Source organism: Pholcus phalangioides, unplaced genomic scaffold (assembly GCF_987345545.1).
Source record: "Pholcus phalangioides strain wild (caught in Gottingen) unplaced genomic scaffold, Ppha-v1.0 ptg000013l_1, whole genome shotgun sequence".
NCBI lineage: Eukaryota > Metazoa > Arthropoda > Arachnida > Araneae > Pholcidae > Pholcus > Pholcus phalangioides.
This window is the reverse complement of record NW_028301606.1, coordinates 572084-591278: the sequence shown is the minus strand read 5'-3', so window position 1 is coordinate 591278 and position 19195 is coordinate 572084. Positions and strand designations below refer to the sequence as shown.

Sequence of the window (19195 nt, the reverse complement as noted above, 5' to 3'; positions counted from 1 at the left end):
ATTTGTTAATTATTTATAGTTTTTATTTTTTATGGGTATATTTTTTTAATTTGTTTTATTTATTTTTTTCTTCCAAAGAAAATCGTGTGAAAAGTAACGATAGAGTATTAAAAGAAGTGCCAAATGCTCAATATATTCCGAAATCGTAGGGTTTTTTTTTTCAATTAATTGGGTCGTCATTTTTTTCCTATAAATCGAAGTAAAAACATCAAGTAGTGCGCGTAGAAGTATTGTTTCTTAGAAAAGAATTTTGTTTGCTTTATATAAAATATCTGGGCACAATTGCGGATTACTTATGGTTGTATATTCGGAGCTTTAAAAAATAAAATTTGTTGGTTTTTTTTTTTTTTTGCTAGGGATCTGTAATCTTATAATCGATCAGTTTCAATTGGGCATTTATTGGGTACAATAATTGGAATGGAGTAGCTTGTAACTTGTTGTTTGATTCAATCGAGACTCGTCCTGGTGTGAATACTTATGTATTTTTCCCTCTTATATGTAGAAAACTAAGTCGAAGCTTTTTTTTCTCAATTATTATGCATATTACTTGTAATAGATCCTACAGTTGTGTGTGTGCGAGATGAAACAAAAAAAATGAATTATTGTCAACATCAAAAGCTGATCTGTTTTTCTGTAATAAAATTTGCATGCTCTTCTCATGTTGTTCGTTTGATTTGATGTTTATGTGAATATTTACTTATCTATCAATACAGTAGTCTCAATAAACCGAGGTGAATGAGACAAACTACCTCTGATTGTCCAAAAACAATAGAAAACAACTTTGTGGGGAAGGACCCTACATTTATGTTATGGTAAATATGCCATATATATATATGGTCTCGTTAGAACTTCTTGATGAATATGTTCCAACTTGTGTTTTCTTTGGGCTTATGTATTCGAACTTACTCTTACCGTTTTTTAATTCTTGATTCACAGGCTTAATTCATTAGATTAGGGCTGCAAAGATCCATGTACTTTTTGTTACAGGGGCTCCAGTCCTGAGAACCCGATATGAAAATCTATTTTATTTTTTAGACTGAATTTACAATAGAGAAACCTGCAAAAAAAAAATCCAGCTTGAGGTTCCACTGAAGACAATCTCTAATTATGGGAGAACTATTACACCGTAACATGATTTTTTGTCTTTGGTTAGCTCGCCACATTTCCCAATGGCTTGAAACAATGCAGCAATTTTATGCTTTAAACTTCAGTTTTGTAGTGGAGTAAAGATGGGATTAATATTCGGCTGCTATTCGGTATTCTTTCTGCTGAATATTCAGTTCAGTTGAATATCTGTGTAAATCTAAGCGCAACAAACTAATTTTAAAAAAATTATATTAATTTTTCTCTCATTAAAAATGAATTTAATGAATTTTTCACATAAATTGAAAATTGCCATTTATATTTTGTGTGGTGCATCTCCCCTTCCTGTGGAAGAGGTTATGTTGGGGAAGGATAAATTTTTTTCTAATATAAGGAAAACGTTAAACTGAAGAAAGAAGCCTACTGCAATATATATAAGTTGGAAGTCCATTAATTGAAGGATGCACCTAGATAAGATACGTATTGAGCTACTGAAAGAGAGCATCTGAAGAGGAAAAATAAAATAAGTCGTAAATTTTATATGGTGCACATTACTAGTTGAGAGTGAATAATGGTTGCTATTTTCTTAATTAGATATAAAATTGTAACAAGTGTTGAAAAAAATTAATTCTGTAAGTGTTATAAAAAAGTACAATAGCCTATGCCATCGTTAAATTAGATTGCCAGTTTCATGGCAATGAAAATCTTTCAATTGCCAGTTTTTCAATATTCATTTAAATAATAAATTGCATAATTGCAATTCAGTATTAATCATTTGGAAAATTACAAATTTTATTTCCAATTAACAGCAATTTTATTAAATCTTAAGAAAATTGATATTCGGCCAAATCATTATTATCCCTAGTGAGGAGAGCGAATTTTTTTGGGGTGTCGAGTACAGAAAGGTGTAAAACTCGAAAAATATCATTTTTGAATTTAAAATTCGAGTATATGCAAAGCAGTTAAATATTCAAAAAGTTATTTTTGATGTAGAAACTTTTTTTTCTCCACAATTACACGCTTCATATCGCCCAATCTGCCTGAAAAATAACAAATTCACAAATGTCCTTATCATAAAAGTAAAGTTTGACAGTGAGTTAGTGTTCATCACTATGCATATAGATGCATAATTCAATTTTGCACCCAAATTTCATTTGGAGAGTGAAAATGCTCCTTGAAATTTTAGATTTTTCTTTAAAAAAAAATGCCCCTCTTTTAACAAAACTACTCCTTAAGATTTTAGAGTGGAGTGAAATTACTCTTCAAAATTTTTTATCGGATAACACTACTACTTTACTGTACATGCACCTCGTACACCTTCCTCTACAGAATTTCTAACGAACTGGTACTTGCCGGAATGTACGTGTTGTGAACCTAACATGAGGATTGCTTCTGTATAGTGTTGCCATCAATTCTAACTATGAGTGAAATGTAATGATTAGATAATTGTACCGTTATAGGCCTGTTACTCTATGGCGAGACTTTTTAACGGAGATCGACTCGAAAAATTGGTTTGATAAACTTGTTAACCAATGGAAATAATCTTAAACTTTTAGCGGGTGCTATTAGCTCTGTTATTTTCTTTAGCCGAGGTATTACTGCAGCACAGTGATACCTTGGCTAACTAGGGTTTATCCCCGTCATTTTTCTGCCTCGGCTGACGAACGTTTTCGTTGACAGATGCTTGCAAGCGCTAACATAAAACAGACGCGTCGCCCACTGAGTTTTAGAGTTAATCCTCATCAGAATTACTGTCACTCGAGCCTGATTAAGGTGGTCAGATGGCGAAATGTCATAAATCGCTTTTCATAAAAAATTGAGTCAAAATTTTGGAAGGTGGTAAAAATTTGTCTTTCTCCTTTCAGTTTATGAGGAAACAACGGATGTATGTAAATTGTAATAATTCAAACAGCCACAGCATCACATTTTGGCAAAATATTGTTTACAAATTTGCCATCGTGAAATTTTTAAAAAGTGACAAAATTTTGCCATCTAAGCACAGAACTCATGTCTAGTGTTGTTAGAAAGGTTTTTTCAGGTGTACCTCATCTCTTTCTAAATGTTTTAAACCATTTCAAACAAAATGAAAGATTCAGCTAATAAAAAATGCATTTAAAAAAAAGTATGTATTCAGAGCTTCGCGTTCTTTGAGGTCGTGGGGGATAATAACATGGTTACTCATCAATCAGGAAAACTGAAATGAGAAAAATTTTCCAATTCTTTACAACACCAAAGTTGTATCTTGGAAATTATCTTCGTTAGCCGAGGTATCACTGTATAGTATTATGTAACATGTGAGAAACATCATTGAACTGGAGCTCCTGCTGCCACCTACCATATAAAAACACAACTGTTTTAATTCGTTCCTCGATTAAAATTAGTGACCGGTTTTCGATCGATGTGCCCCACAAAAAAAAAAAAAAAAAAAGACATAGTGGGATATTTCTAAACATTTTAGAAACAATAATATTAGTTTAATTTAAAAGTTTGCTTCGAAATTTTAACAGGTGTTGTTGTGTGTTAGTAATGTAATGTATCGTTAGTAATGCAAAACGTATCCCTCCTTGGCTTTTAGAAATTGAAATGGACAAAAATATAGACCAGAAACAAGCCGATTCTGGTTAGTTCCCTCCTTTGTACTAAGACAGAAATTGTCAAAACCTACAGGATTCCAAGAAGTACATTGAGCTTTTTTTATCTAATCAAATACAGTAAAAACCCTGTTACGGTCACTTGCAAGACAATAAAAAATTGTCTGTAAAAGAGAGGTGACCGTATCAGAGGGGGTTCCAGTTTTAATTGTATTATACAGGGTGCATAGGCTAGAAGGCGTATTTTACTGGAGAACCATTGATCCTAGAGGTATAATTTCAATTAGGAAAAAGTATTCAAATAACCTGTAGTACTCAGATACATCATTCATGTTTCAAGGGGTTGTATAGTTATTAAAATAAAAAAAATTACCTTTCTATAGTCTCTGCGTGCTTAAAAACCCACTTCGAACATTGTTGCCGCGTTTCTCTTAATGCCAATGAAAAAAATTCTGAATTTTTACGCACAATATTCACCGAGATATTTGAAAAACCGGAGGAAATTTGGGAAAAAACAGCATTAAACGCAGGAAAATAGTTTTACCCGATGAGAGCCATTGCTACGCCACTGTTGAAGACTCCTGTTTCATGGCAATGTTGCTTCAGTTTTAATTTTAAAAAAAGAAAAAGTTGAAGCAGCATAATCAAACAAAACTCAAAAGAAAGAAAGAAAACCCTTACTTTGTATCCAGTTCTCCGACACTGTCTCAGCAACAAGTTTGACACATGTCAAGAAGGTTGTACAGGTAGTTGGCATTCGGCAAAACTGACAGCCACAACTGCGCCAATCCATTATACGGAGTAATATAAGCTTAAATTGAGTCGCATTTCACAGGCTGTCCAGGCTTTGAAGATTCAATAATTCAACTATTTATAAGGCACTCTGCGAAAGGGAGGAAGAAACGTCCCGTTCTTAAAAAATTGCTTACGTTTTTGCCAATGTTTACAACAAGGACGCCTTCTCCGAGTTTGTGTCAGATGTTTCATTAAATATGGACTTTGATAAATTAAATTAATAAATTTACTAATATATATAAATCGTATCAAACACATTCTAGTTTTTTAATATTTTCTCAAGATTATTTATTTAGCGAACATACTCGTCCGCATGGGGTGCAGTCGCGAACTAAGCGTGTAGAAGTAGCTCTCGGTCGGCGGCTGTTGCCGCTGCCAGTGAACGACCGGCTTTGTAAGAGAATTTTGATTGTACAGGCGACTTGAAAATTAAATGAATTTCGATTCTGCATGCTTGTGCAAGCGAAACTGAAGGTGCTTACATGGCCGGTTTTGGACATTGTTCAAGTGAATAATATTTTGGTGATAAAAAAATCATCCATCCCCTTCAGTTAGCGCCTTCTGCGGCCGCGTAGTTTGTAGCTTTCAAGATCCGGCGCTGGGTGTTTACCACGCAGGTCTCTCGTCCATTGGAAGCAACACAACGCCCAGAAAGCAACATTTGTCGTCACATACACTCAATGTCGAGTAAAGGTGTCTGACGTCGTCCACTGAGAGCGACCTTTACGCGCTACTGAGTGCAATCGCTAATATAATCTTGATAAAATTTTTGAGAGATGGATCCCCAGAGAAAACCTGCATTTGAGTCAATACTCAACGAGGCATTTGACACAAACTCGTAGGCGTTCGTGTGTTGCGATGTAAATAATATCTATATTTTTTCCAATTCATGAACGGCAATTATCAAATGAACAGCTTCCAAGTTCACGAGGGAAAAGCAAAAAACAGTGAGGCACGCGAAAAAAGTAAACAACAGCACTGCGTGTGCGCTGAGCCGGCGAGTCGCGAAGATCCCGAATTTTTCGGAACTGCCGGTCGTCGCTAAAAATCGTTTCTACTGTTAGACGTTTCCCTACTTTCTATGCAATAAAAAGGACGAGTCTTGCAAATACAGAGAACTATGAGCCGCTCGTTTATCGTTTTGCCAGTGGGCGACTGGCCTTGGTGACCTCTGGTTGGAGTTGGTAGTTTTTCTATCCATAAAAAAACATCCTCACCCAAAAGCTCGATATATTCCAAGTACTAACTGGTTCTTGGACATACAATACTTGTACCGTGTAGCATAGGCGGAGACAGACTTGAAAGTCTGGGGCATGATGATGTGAATTCATATACAGGGTGTCCCATCAAGAACGCCTAAACTCTGCACAGCCAGATTTTCTCTTGCTTGGAAAAGAAAGGTATGCAAAATAAAAGTATGACGTTATATCCAGTGCAAGGGGTTAAAAACTTAGAACATCAATATTTGCATGTTCACATAGGAATATGTTCAAAATGTCCACTGTGCATATCGAGGCATGCATGCATGCGCTGTGGAATGACATCAAGATGTCGTTTGATGTAGCACCGGATATGACGTCATACTTTTTTTTCGCATTTGTTTTGAAAACTATGGGTCGTACAGGTAGTTTTTTTGGGCATTTTTTATTTATTCCAAGCGAGGAATCTGGCCGTGCAGAATTTGGGCGATCTTGATGGGACACCCTGTATACGCATATAAATTGGATCAGTCGGCTTCGCCTCTGACGCTGAGGAGGGAGCTCGTACCTTGCCTATGCCGTTGTGTCGAAATTAAAATTGTGTATGCAGTGTTGCAAACTTATTTTCCAACTACCTCTGGTCTTTTTTTTTTTTGGCGATTCAGTTGGAAAAAACACCCATCAAGTTACTAGTTATATTTCTGGCCTTTTTCAGTAGTCTATCAATAAAAATACGGGAATTTCCCGGGGGGAAAAAAAGGAAGGGGGGAGGAAAGTAGTCATTTAAATAATGGCTAAAATTAATTCTGGTTGTTTATCATGAAGAATCTAGTTGGAGAACTTTTTGAGTGTTGGCAACACTGTGTATGCCTGTACAAAAAGATTGAACATGCTTGCAGTTACATGTGCGGCTGCATAGAGAGATAAAAATAATAATAATAAAAACACACAGCATCAAACTGCCCGCAATAAAGAACAAGCAGCTTTGTTTAAAAAAAAAGTTATTTCTTTATTCAAATGCTGACACATGCCGGATTCACGAGGACACCAGAAGCTCAACCATAAATGTACACAAGCAAATGCAGTCTTTAAAATATTGCCTTGTAAAAAAATTGCATCATCACGTTTCATTTTAATCGTTGATCAATTGTTAAATTTGAATATCATACAAAGGTGTATTTCAGATCCAACCACTCGTATTACTTTTTTCTTTCTCGTTAACGATTAAAAAAACAGAAAACAAGAGAGGAACCTGGTACGTATGTTTGTAAACTAACGTAAACTTCCACACAGAACTATATAAACCACTTAAACAAATGATAAATGCATATTCCATAAAATAAAATGAAAAAATATATATATTATTTATAATATATGGTCACATCGCTGAATCTTAACAAAGAAACAAGCAACACTAGATGTACTTCCCACGAAAGTAGTTTTAAAAACACAGACTTGGAATACACTGAAACTTTTTCTTCTTTCTGCACCAGGCATCTTTAAAAAAAATGTTGTTTGATATTATATGTGTATGGGTGGCACTGATTAATTAGCATGAAAAAAAATGCAATAACACTAAATAATGAGATGAAATGCTACAAAATCACGCATTTCCTCTTTCGCCTTTTCGTTTTCTTTGGTCCGTTGTTAGTCTTACTCTCTGCTAGCTTCAGGTTTCTGATTTCTCTCATCAGGTCAAAGAAGACCTGCAAAGAACGAAGGAAGAAAAAAATCATTATGACACTGTGGATAACATAGATTTCAATGTGGGGGCATAACAATGCAAAAACCTGGAATTCCTTTATAACAAAGTGATTTCTTCAGTCTCTTGGAATTCGTTATAACGGCATTCGACTATTACAAACAAGCGATATACAATTGACACTCGATTTTATGAACCAGCTAATGTTGAAATCTGCTCCATTTTATGAACTCCCATTTCCATTAACTCTATTTTACGAATTCGTTTTCCTTTCACTATTTTTTTCTGTAATTTTTTATTCTTCCAAGCCGTCTCCAAGTTCATTGTAACCAAAAGTAAACTTCAATTCAGATGTTCTACAAGTCGAGAGAAAGGGGGAGGGGTAGACAATTGTTGGTAGGGTTGACCATGCAGTGAAGATGCACGTAATAACAATGTAATTCACCCTTTGTGCATTACGATTGGATGGGTGGTGGATAAAAAACTGGTGGTTTGAGATGTGGTATGATACATTAGCTCAGCGGTTCTCAACCTTTTTTGACTCACTCATTTTTTTAAATAAAAAAATTCTGTGGCGGAGCCCATTAGGAAATTTTTTTTAATTATTCATCGAAGTCACTGATTTTTTTTTTTTTTAGAAATAGAAATAGTTTATTAAGAGAAGAAAAAAATAAAACAATATATATAAATATATAAATACAGTATTCTACTCAAGGGATCGCTTGATCCGTCCAGAGTATACAAACATAAATTTTTCTGTGGTGGCAAACACTTTCATATAGGCTACTAACAAGTACTAAGCAAAATACAAGTATAGAAATAGACAAATATTTCAAAGGCCTAGGTGACACAACACTGTATACCGGGGGCCGAGAAGTACCTTCCTATTGTAGTAAAATATTAATATAATTGATAATTAATTGTTTGAAAGCTCTTAATTTATTTTCATATTTTATTTCATTTGGCAGGTTATTAAAATATAATGGAGCCAAATATATAAATTGCTTTTGGGTTAATGTTTTTTTAGGTTGTATAATATTATATTGAAAACCTCGACGGAGACGTGTGTTTGTTGGGCATTGCTTGATTTCAAACCAAGTAGGATTTTTATAAATAAACATTAGACTTCGGTATATATACAATTTTTCAATATTAAATCTATAGTCTGATTTATAATTATAGGCAGATGGTGTAGGGTTACGAGAGGAAATAATATTTATAGTTTTTTTCAGAGCACTTATTAAAACATTTAAATTGGACTCATAATCACCTCCCCAAACACATATAGCATACTGGATAAGTGAGTAGAACCAAGCAAAATAAAGTGTATGAATAAATTGAGGAGATATAATATTTTTTAAGCAATATAAACGAACATTCATGTATTTTATTTTGTTACTAAGTGCAGTTGCATGAGAGTTCCATTTCAAATTTTTGTTTATAGTGACTCCTAAATATTTATACTCTTCAGTTTCCGAGACAATCGGACAAAAACATTGGTCATCAGAACATCCCAACTCATGGCATCGAATTATAAGTGTTTCAATATTTCTATTGTATAATTGAAAATTTATGTATTTAGTTTTGTTGAGATTCAAGGTTAACTTATTATGCCTCAACCAAGTGTTAATTTTTGTTAAATCTTCTTCAGTATCAGATTTCAGCATGGTATACGTTTGTTCTGACAAAACAATAGCTGTGTCATCGGCATAGCTAATCAAATCACCATGTAGATCCAGGTTATTGATATCATTAACAAAGATTAGAAATAAAATCGGTCCAAGAACAGAACCCTGTGGGACGCCAGTTTTAATAATCCTGTATGTACCTATTGTATCATTTATTTTAACTGCTTGCATTCTATTTGACAGATAAGTTTTAAACCAGTGATAAGTGTTGCCTCTCAGACCTGAACAATATAACTTATGCATAAGAATTGGATGATCGACACTATCAAAGGCTTTTTTTAAATCTAAAAACATAGCAAGGGTTCTTTTGCTCTCGTTAATACTTTCATATACTTTTGCTGAAAATTTCAAAATTGCCATCTCAGTATTCTTATTTCCAAGAAAACCGAACTGATTGCTCGAAAAAAAATTAAATTGATTTAGAAAATTTATAATTTTGTGTTTCATTATCTTTTCCAAAATTTTCGAAAAGACGGGCAAAATAGAGATCGGACGATAGTTTTTGAAATCATTGACATTACCTGATTTATGAATGGGTATAACAAGAGCACATTTTAATTTATCAATAAAAACTCCATTGAGAATTGAAGAGTTTATAATGTGGGTTATAAACTTCAAATGGTATTTACTGACAATTTTTAGCATTTTTGGAGTGATTCCATCATAACCAACTGCTTTATTATTCTCAAGTATGTTTATTAAATTCTTTACATTCCTTTCCTCTATCTCAGTAACAACTATAGAATTATACTGGTTTGGTACTAGAAGCTCTATTTCATCTATTAACTCAGAATCTTCAGTTATTGCAGAATTGATAAAAAATTCATTCATTTCATTCACTGTTTCAGGATTAGTATTTACTGGAAGTACTATTTTATTTATTTTTCGATTTATGATATCATTAGTAACTTTCCATTGTTTCTTGACGTCGTTACCACATTTTATAAATTTATTATAGTAAAAAGCATCCTTTGCAGCTTTTAGCTTCTTTTTTAACTGTTTGTTATAGTTTTTGTAATTATTTTCCTTATCACGATCTGAAGGATTTCGTTTAAAAACTTTATAAAGTCTTTCTTTAGTATCGACCATACATTTCAATTCATATGTAATCCATTCACTTTTCAAATTATTTCCTGTTTTGCATTTAGACTGTTTTGTCCAGAAATTACGATGCCTAAACACAATATCAAGAAATTTGTCATATAATACATTTGCATCAGTCTCATTGAAAATGTTTTCATCAAATTCATAATTTTTTACACATATTTCAAACTTATCATAATCCACATTTTGACAAAACCGATTTTTATTATTTTGATTATTATTTAAAAGTTTTGTATCAGTTCCAAGATTACATTTAATAACCAGTGGTAAATGATCCGTTATCTCTAATTTTGATACTGCTGTTTCAAATCGATAATTTAACCTCGCGTTTCGAATGAAAACGTGATCTAAACACGCTGACTTTCTTGTTGGTGTATTTATGTATGATAAAAAACCAAATTCAGACATGAGACTCATGTATTCATCACTGTCCGTGTCAGACTTCAATATATCCATATTAATATCTCCAGTATAGATAATATTTTTATACCCTAAATTGCTAATAATTGATCTGAACTCAATAATATAATCCATTCGAGAAAAATCATGGGATCTGTAAATTAAAATTATGCATAGATCTAACATTTCACTGTACAAATATAAGCCTTCAGCTGTATTCATATTCAAGGCAGTACTTAAAAATGAATATTTTTTATTTACATATGCAATAACGCCGCCTGATCTATTTCTATTTCGACATTCACAAAAACTATTATAGCCATAAATATTGTACAGATCAGTTTCATGATCTTTGATCCAAATTTCAGACAGTAATACAACATCAAATGGAACCACTAATTTTTCTAAATGCAATAATAAATTATTAAAATTTTCACGAGCGCTTCTAATATTTACATGCAATATATTGAAAGTTTCAGGACTATTTGAAAAACTCACCAAATCATCGAATGTTTCAAGGCAAGATGAGTTGATACTTACATTATTAATTCCTGGGAATTCTGCTGTTGATTAATTTTATCCAAGTCATTTATGTTACGAATATAATGAAGTTTTTCACCCTGCCTTTTTCTCAGTAAGACCTTGCCGTCCCTCACCCACGCAAAGTCAAAGTCGTTATCCTTCTTGAACTTCCGGACGTGATAAAAAAGGTCTTTGAGAGTCTTAGTAAGATGTTCATTTATGAATAGCCTTGAATCACCATAACGTTCATCAATTTCACTTGCATTTAGTCCCTTCTTGCTTCGGCTAGCTTCGATCCATTCATCTCGCACCGCGGAGTCTCTAAATCGGACAATAATTGGTCTGATCCTATTTTTGTTTACCGAATTTACCCTATGTAGCTTCATTATATCATTCGGTTTATACACATTCAAAGTTTTACCAATTTCAGTCACTATTTCCATCACATCCTCCCCCTTTTCCTCCGGCATTCCTTGTATCTCTATATTGGTTGATTTCGATCGTAACTCTATTTTATCCAGTTCATCGTATATGTTCTTGATTTTTTCCTTCAAAACATTATTTTCACTTCGCAACCCCTCATTCGATCTCTTCATTATCTGTAATTCTTTCTTTACCTCCGATAGTTCAGCTTTCATGTCCCTGAGTGTTTCATCATTGAACTCGATTGATTTTCTCAATTCGATCATTTCGGATTTCAACACACTGCATTCTTCAGAGAATTTTTTTTCCATCTGTTTAGTCATAATTCGACATTCTTCACGAATGATATCATGTATTTTTTCAAGCTCCAATTTTTCCCGTTTTTCAATCTTTGCTGATATTATGCAGTCAGTACATCGCCATTTTTGTTTCATTTCAGTAGACATTTTTTTGAAATTTGTGTCTGTGGTTCCAACACATATCGGATGAATAAGTGATTCACAACCAGAACATGAAAATACCTCCTTCCCTTTCAGTACTTCGCCTTCACAAATTGAACATGTATCCACCATTGTTATGATTGATCAAAGCAGATATATCAACATAAATACCAAGAACGCGGTGGACGTCATTCGCAAAGAGATCATATATGTCTATGGATTAATTTTACTTCATCGACATACTTCGAAATAAATACCTTTCTATCAGACGCAAACAAATTAAATATTTTTAAAAAATGATTAATAAATAAATGGGAAATTTAATAAATTTCCGGAGCATTAGCAACATGCGTGCGTCCTCCCTGCTGTCGTGTTGCCACACCACGACAGAAGCCGATTTATTTTTACTATTTAAAAATATTTATATATATATTAATTTTACTGTTTTTTTTATTTTCCTTGAGCAGCCGCGGAGCCCCTGGAGAGTGCACAAGGAGCCCCAAGCGGAGCACTGGTTGAGAACCTCTGCATTAGCTCATTGATAAGGCAATTTCTGAGTTGGGAGTTGATCAAAATAACTGATTCGACTAACTGCTGTTTGTATACTTTCCTCTTTGTAATAGCAACACAACAGAAAACGCTTGACAGTCAATTAAAGAAATTAATGTGCAAACTCTCTAAGACAGAAATTGTCAAAACCTACAGGATTCCAAGAAGTACACTGAGCTTTTTTATCTAATCAAATACAGTAAAAACCCTCTGTTACGGACACTTGCAAGACAATAAAAAATTGTCTGTAAAAGACAGGTGACCGTATCAGAGGGGGTTTCAATTTTTATTGTTTTATACAGGATGTATAGGCTAGAAGGCGTATGACATTTTACTGGCGAACCATTGATCCTAGAGGTATACTTTCAATTAGGAAAAAGTATTCAAATAACCCATAGTACTCAGATACATCATTCATATTTCAAGGGGTTGTATAGTTATTAAAATAAAAAAAAGTACCTTTCTATAGTCTCTGCGTGCTTAAAAACCCACTTAGAACGTTGTTGCCGCGTTTCTCTTAATGCCAATGAAAAAAATTCTGAATTTTTACGCACAATATTCACCAAGATATTTGAAAAAACGGAGGAAAGTTGAGGAAAAAAACAGTATTAAACGCAAGAAAATAGTTTTACCTGATGAGCCATTCCTACGCCACTGTTGAAGACTCCTGTTTCATGGCAATGTTGCTTCAGTTTTAATTTAAAAAAAAAGAAAAAGTTGAAGCATAATCAAACAAAACTCAAAAGAAAAAAACCCTTACTTTGTCGACATTTATTCTCGTTTTGGCAGAAGTTTCAACATAGGGCACGTTCCACTGACTCGCACGATTTTTAGCTTCCTCGACGGTTACTTGACGTTTATCTTCCAAGTCGCATTTGTTACCAACTAGAAGGAATGGAATATTGTCATCACCTTTCACCCGAAGAATTTGTTCCCTAACGGATAAAATGAAAAATTAAGCATGTAAAACAAAAATATGGCTTCTGAACAGAAGAGAAATCGAGAGAATATTTACTGTAATTTCCTGTTGAAATCCACACAAGCGAATTTCCGACTTAAGGTAAACTAAGTACTATAACAGAAGGAAACAAAACATTTTTGTCATTAAAACTGAGGTTAATGGGCAGATACCAGTTCAAACCAGTATTCGATTACACAGGGTTGCCAAAAATTAGTTTGGCAATTTCATTACTGAACATTACATGAAATATTAATTGTAAATTACCAATTCTATGGGAGATGAGTATCGTAAATTTGCAAACAGATGGCAATTTTTAGTGGCTGGACAACATTGCATTTGAATAGACTCTTGAGGATTTGACACTCCTAGTGTCAGGATTCCAGGATTACCAAATCCTCATACCGCCTAGAGCAAGGGTGCTCAACCTTTAAAAGAGTATGGGCCACTTCACTGGTTTGAAAATGTGTCGCAGGTAACTTAAATGATCTGGAACAGCGCTGCAGGTTCAGTGACGTGATCTGGAAATGTGCCACAGCTCATTCAAGAGTGATCTGAGACTCTGGCGCAAGTCTGTCAAGTCATCTGTAGATATTCCACAGCAGGTCCCTTAAGTGACCTGAAAATGAGGCGCGGACCACTTCAGGAAAAATCTCAAAAAATCTAGGCAAAGACAAGGGTGCAAAATAATGTGGTTTTTTTTACTTGTTTTTAGGGAATAGTGACCCTCTTTCATGTTGGAAGATATACTGCTATTAATTCCAAACATTTTGCGTGCCTCTAAGCCTGCAATTTCGTAACTACACAAAGAACATTTTAGGTGCCAATATCTTTTTTAGTCGCCGTGGCAGCCTGGGATTTGTCTAGCCCTGGCTCAAGTGATGTGCAACTGGATTCACAGTTCACTGAAGTGATCTGGAACTGTCCTGCAAGTCACTTAAGTAATCTGTAAACATGCTGTGGGTCAGTCAAATGATCTGGGAATGTGCTGTGGATCACTCAAGTGATCTATAAATTTTCTGTGGGTCACATGCGATCTATAAATATGCAGCTCAGTTAATTTTTACAAAATTGGGTTCGAGGTGACATCCACATCAGATGATTCCGAGCCATGGGTTGAGCATGTACGATTTACACTAGGGGCTCTCAAACTTTTTCCACTCACTGTGCTCTTTTCCCTAATCAATGCTCATTCACAGCTCTCCAGAGCAATTTAACAAAGTCTCTTCGGAAAAATCTTTGTCAGGCCTAGATCAAGAGGGGTTTAATCTATGGCTTGCCAAGCTCTTTAGTAATGTGTGTATAGTATAGCTTAGTGTCTCCCATTTGTAAAAAGTCTCTCTGTATAGAGCAAGCAAACCTTCAACTTGATACTTACACAAAATGAAAATACAAGCATATTTACCACCTTCATTTCAAAAACATGCGAGAAGAATGGGAGCACCGCAAAAACACAAAACAAGCACAACTCTGTCAATATAACTAACTTTAGGGGTCATGCATACACACACAAAACACATTACAGCATGTGCAGATTCATTAGAAACTCAGCAGAGGAATGTGTACGAGGTGTATGTACGGTAAATAATACTATAGCTTCAGGCATGTCATTTGGGAAAACGTCACCCCCCCCCCCCCGGCTTTTGAAATATTGCATATATATATATACAAATATATACATACATTGAGTACATGTTCTTTGCCTGTCTTGCCTGGAAAAAGTTGAAATGAAGGCCCTGTATAGCTTAGTGACTTGTAAGTCTCAAAAGGGTCAAATATGGTCTGCACTGTGCTAATGGTTGAAGGCCCCTGATCTAGGCAGCATGGGATTTGCTTATCTTAGAATCCTGACATTATCTTTTCACGTTGGCACTCAAATGAAAAACTCCTTTTACCATTCACTAAAAATCATTTCTTCACAAATTTAGGACACACTACTACTCATCTGTCATTAATATGGTACCTTACAGTCAATATTTCACAAATTATTCCATTACGAGAAATTGTCCAACTATTTTGCATCCACCTCGTATATAACCAAATGAAGTGGTTATATCATCCCAACATAAACAATTAGGCGCCATACAAGTATTACGTAAGCAAAGCACATTTTTAGCCATTTTTGATCCCCCCCCCCGTCAGCAAAACACTGACCCCCCTTCCCTCTTTGTCAGCAGCTTAGAATATTTCATATCTTCAAAAAGGGTGGTTGATGACGTAAGCAACCTTCAAACCCCCTTCCCCCTTGTCATCAAAAGTCAGCAAATCCGAAACCCCCCCCCGATGCTGACGTAATACTTGAATGACCCCTTAAGAGATCAGTTCAGCCTTTATAACTTAGATATTTGTCCATCCCCTCCCACTCGGCACAATACTCCAGGTCCAACAAATGGACTAGTAAGCAATTTCTAATTTTAAGCTCTGCACATGCTCCGCCAAGTCAAAATGTGGACTTTTTCAATGTCAAAAGATCAAATAATTTTAGAAACATTTTGAAACATCGTTGAAAAAAAGTTTGTCTCTTCATAGGTTTTCAAGTAAAGATTTTCTAAAAATTCCAATTTCTCGCCACCATTCATTAGAACATAAAGTGAGGCTTCGAATTTTGTTAAAATGAAAATAAAATTCTAATGATTTATCTGATCATTGCCTTTGATGCCAGTCTATTTGGTTTGTGCCTGAATGGCATGGTGGTAAGATACTCGTCTACCATCGTGAAGGTTGTTGTCTGGGTCCCGGTTCGAACCCAAGGGAGGATATAGATAAGATATTTTCCCTAACGAACTCGAGGCGACCACCGATAGACAGCGCCTTCACTTCCAACCCATCTCACTAATGGCAGTAAATTACAATATAGCGATATGGCCAGAGTTGGTGTTTGGTGAAGTAGTCTATTTGGTTTGAAATCTTCTGCCATTCCGAAACAAAAAACACACATCTTTCGTAGATGAAGCTTATAATGGCATCAGTACTTTTCAGGTTGTTATATCACGTTCAAAGTTATTTTTATAAGCAAATGTTTCGTCCACTATTATGCAACCGGCACGATGATGTCCACCACAGTAGTGTGGATGAAATATCTGCTTATAAAAAAAGCTTCAAGCATGGCATAACAGACCAAAAAGTATGGATACCATAAAAAACACATCAGTGCACAATTTCTCATGAAAAAGATTTAAGACCATACTCATCCTTAGTCCATCGTTATACAAAGAACATGTAAATTTTGAGGAATTTTATGCATTTCTATCATTTTTCATACAAAAACTTTGTTTGGTACTCGCCCATTCCAGCAATATATATAATCACAAGCTCTGAAAGAAATCACTGACAAGTACTTAAATACTGTGTGTGTGTGTGCGCGTGTGTTTATATACATACATACCTAAACTCTCCTGTTGCTGAGAAGCTTTCGTGCTCCGTTATAGAGAAGACGCAGAGAAAGCCTTCGCCTGATCTGAAGTAATTGTCTCTGATTGCGGCATAATCTTCCTGACCAGCAGTATCCAATACATCAATTTGAACCTCTTCCCCATCCAGCATGACTTTCTTACGATATGAATCAGCTTTGGTGGGCTCATAATCTTCCACAAACTGCAATAATGGTAATGTAAGGAAAAAATTAATTCACTGAATGAACAACCAAAAGATAAATAATCAAAAACATATGGGGAGGGGGAATAGCTTCAGTAGGACCATTATTTCTCAATCCTTCTTGGGTTCCCATCGAACCCTTTGAAACATTTGTTTCTCCTCATCTCGTTTTATTCAACATCCACAAGTATAAAACCGCTTTTTATCCATTAAGTTAATTTCTGAGTAAATACAGTATACTGTATAGCACTTTTTTTCATAAGGTTGATCTCTGGCTGGGTTGAAGTTCAGTGAGCTTCCCTCTTCTCTTTCTATGGCAGACTGTCTAAATATTGTGGCCTCCAAGGAAAAATGTTGTTCTCCGGCCCCATACTAAAGTGAAAAAGTAACAGCTTACATATGAGGGTCATTCTCACAAAACGAGACAAAAAAAAAAGAAAAAAAAGTTATAAAACAAAATGTCAACCAAAAAATCTTAAAAAATTGTTAAGGGCACTTCTTTACCTCCTAATAAACTAAATGTAGTCAGCGATGAAACTTGTTAAAAATTTGTGGTGAAAAAAATTAATTTAAATTTAACCATGTTAAGATATAAGCAAATTCGACAAAGTATTTTGCCTGTTTCAGGACTCAACTTGATATTTATGTTTGGAAATCGCAATGTGTTCCATCTATTTTGGGGTAATTTGGGGTTTTTCAACTTCAAAAAGTTGAAAATTACTCTGAACAATTTTTTTGTCAGTTGTATTTTCAAGTTTTTATTTGTGTTTCTCCCTCTACTTTTTTGTCAATTTTATGAAGGTATGTCTGTTTTGCTGGAGGGGCTCGACGAGAGTCGAGAGGGGTCTGGGTGCCCTCCCTTAGGGAGGACACTCAAGATCTCCCTCTCGTGGGCGGGGCTCGAAGAGAGCTAAAGATGGGGGGATTTGGGTGCACTGCACGTCTCCATCCCGCCCTAGGAGCCAGTGCTGGTGGAGTTCCTTCCCCCTTCAGACCATACTTAGATGAGATAATGCGATGGCCTTGGTATGAAGTGACACTTCCACTGGATTCTGAAAATAATCTCACCTTTTCCCACCATATTTCACTTGAATGCTTTATTTCTTTGCATCTTCATTGCACCCCCCCCCCCTCCAGCTTTCTGTCTTCAGCCTGATATTTCAAATAAACTCATAAAGATGCAGAGAAACTTTTTTTAATAAACTCACTGTTTTTACATTATTATATATATCAACTAGCTATAATACCCGGCGTTGCCCGGGTACAAAAATATGAAAGAAAACATGTTGTGAACTTGCACAATATAAAAAATGAGAGAAAAACATGCTATATATGAACTTGTATAATGACAAAAATGAAAGAAAAACATTTTGCAACTTGCATAATTACAAAAATAAATAAGGGAACATGTTTCGAACTTGCACAATTGCCGAAATGGTAGAGGAATGCGGATTTGTATAATTAAAAAAATGCGGGAGATAAATCTGGATGATAGATATAGATTATACCCTGTAATCTAAATATTAAGGATTTTGGTCTATTTTGGCCAAATGCCTAGCTATAATACCCGGCGCTGCCCGAGTTTTTTTGAATGACGCTTTTTTTAGATCATTTGATATCTCCCTTTTTCTTTGAGGGACATGCACACCGTGTCTAAGTTAACCAATATGGTGACTTCCTCAGCGACTCATGAAAGAAACAAAAATCTAGATTTAAAGAAACGTAGAAATGAATAATTTTTCTTTTTCTTTTTTAAGGAGTGCCAAGTATTTTGATCCCCCCCTCCCCCACTTGAACTTCAAGTTACCTATCTGCCTGTTTCAGCTTTCAAAAATGTACTTTTTATAAACATCATAAACCATATGAATTTATGCAGTTGAATATTAAAAGACAATACGGACACATTAATTTTCATGCTACAGAAAATGCAAATAAAAAGTTGAAATCAATGTTATTGCCTGGATATCCAACTCAAAAGAAAAAAGGTCCGGATAATTACTTCATATTTAATCTCCTGGGCTTCGTATGCCTAAGCGAACTCAATATATTTCAAAAATCGAGAATTCAATACAATTTTTAAAATTATTGATGTGGCGGAAACCACACTAAATTTCCGCATTTCTACAAAAAAATCGGCAATGTTAACAC

General features: G+C 34.9%; 1 protein-coding gene across 1 annotated transcript in view; it reads right to left on the bottom strand.

Moving 5' to 3' along the window:
- Positions 1–6656: 6656 nt before the first annotated feature.
- Positions 6657–19195, bottom strand: part of Rala (Ras-like protein A) — a 38962-nt gene continuing 26423 nt past the window's right edge. Inside the window, exons 3-5 of the mRNA XM_089240556.1 lie at positions 16839–17047; positions 13256–13430; positions 6657–7374 (exon numbers count right to left, since the gene is read on the bottom strand). Of these exons, the coding sequence (XP_089096682.1) occupies positions 7264–7374; positions 13256–13430; positions 16839–17047 (495 nt within the window). The 3' untranslated portion in view covers positions 6657–7263. The remainder of the gene's footprint in view (positions 7375–13255; positions 13431–16838; positions 17048–19195) is intronic.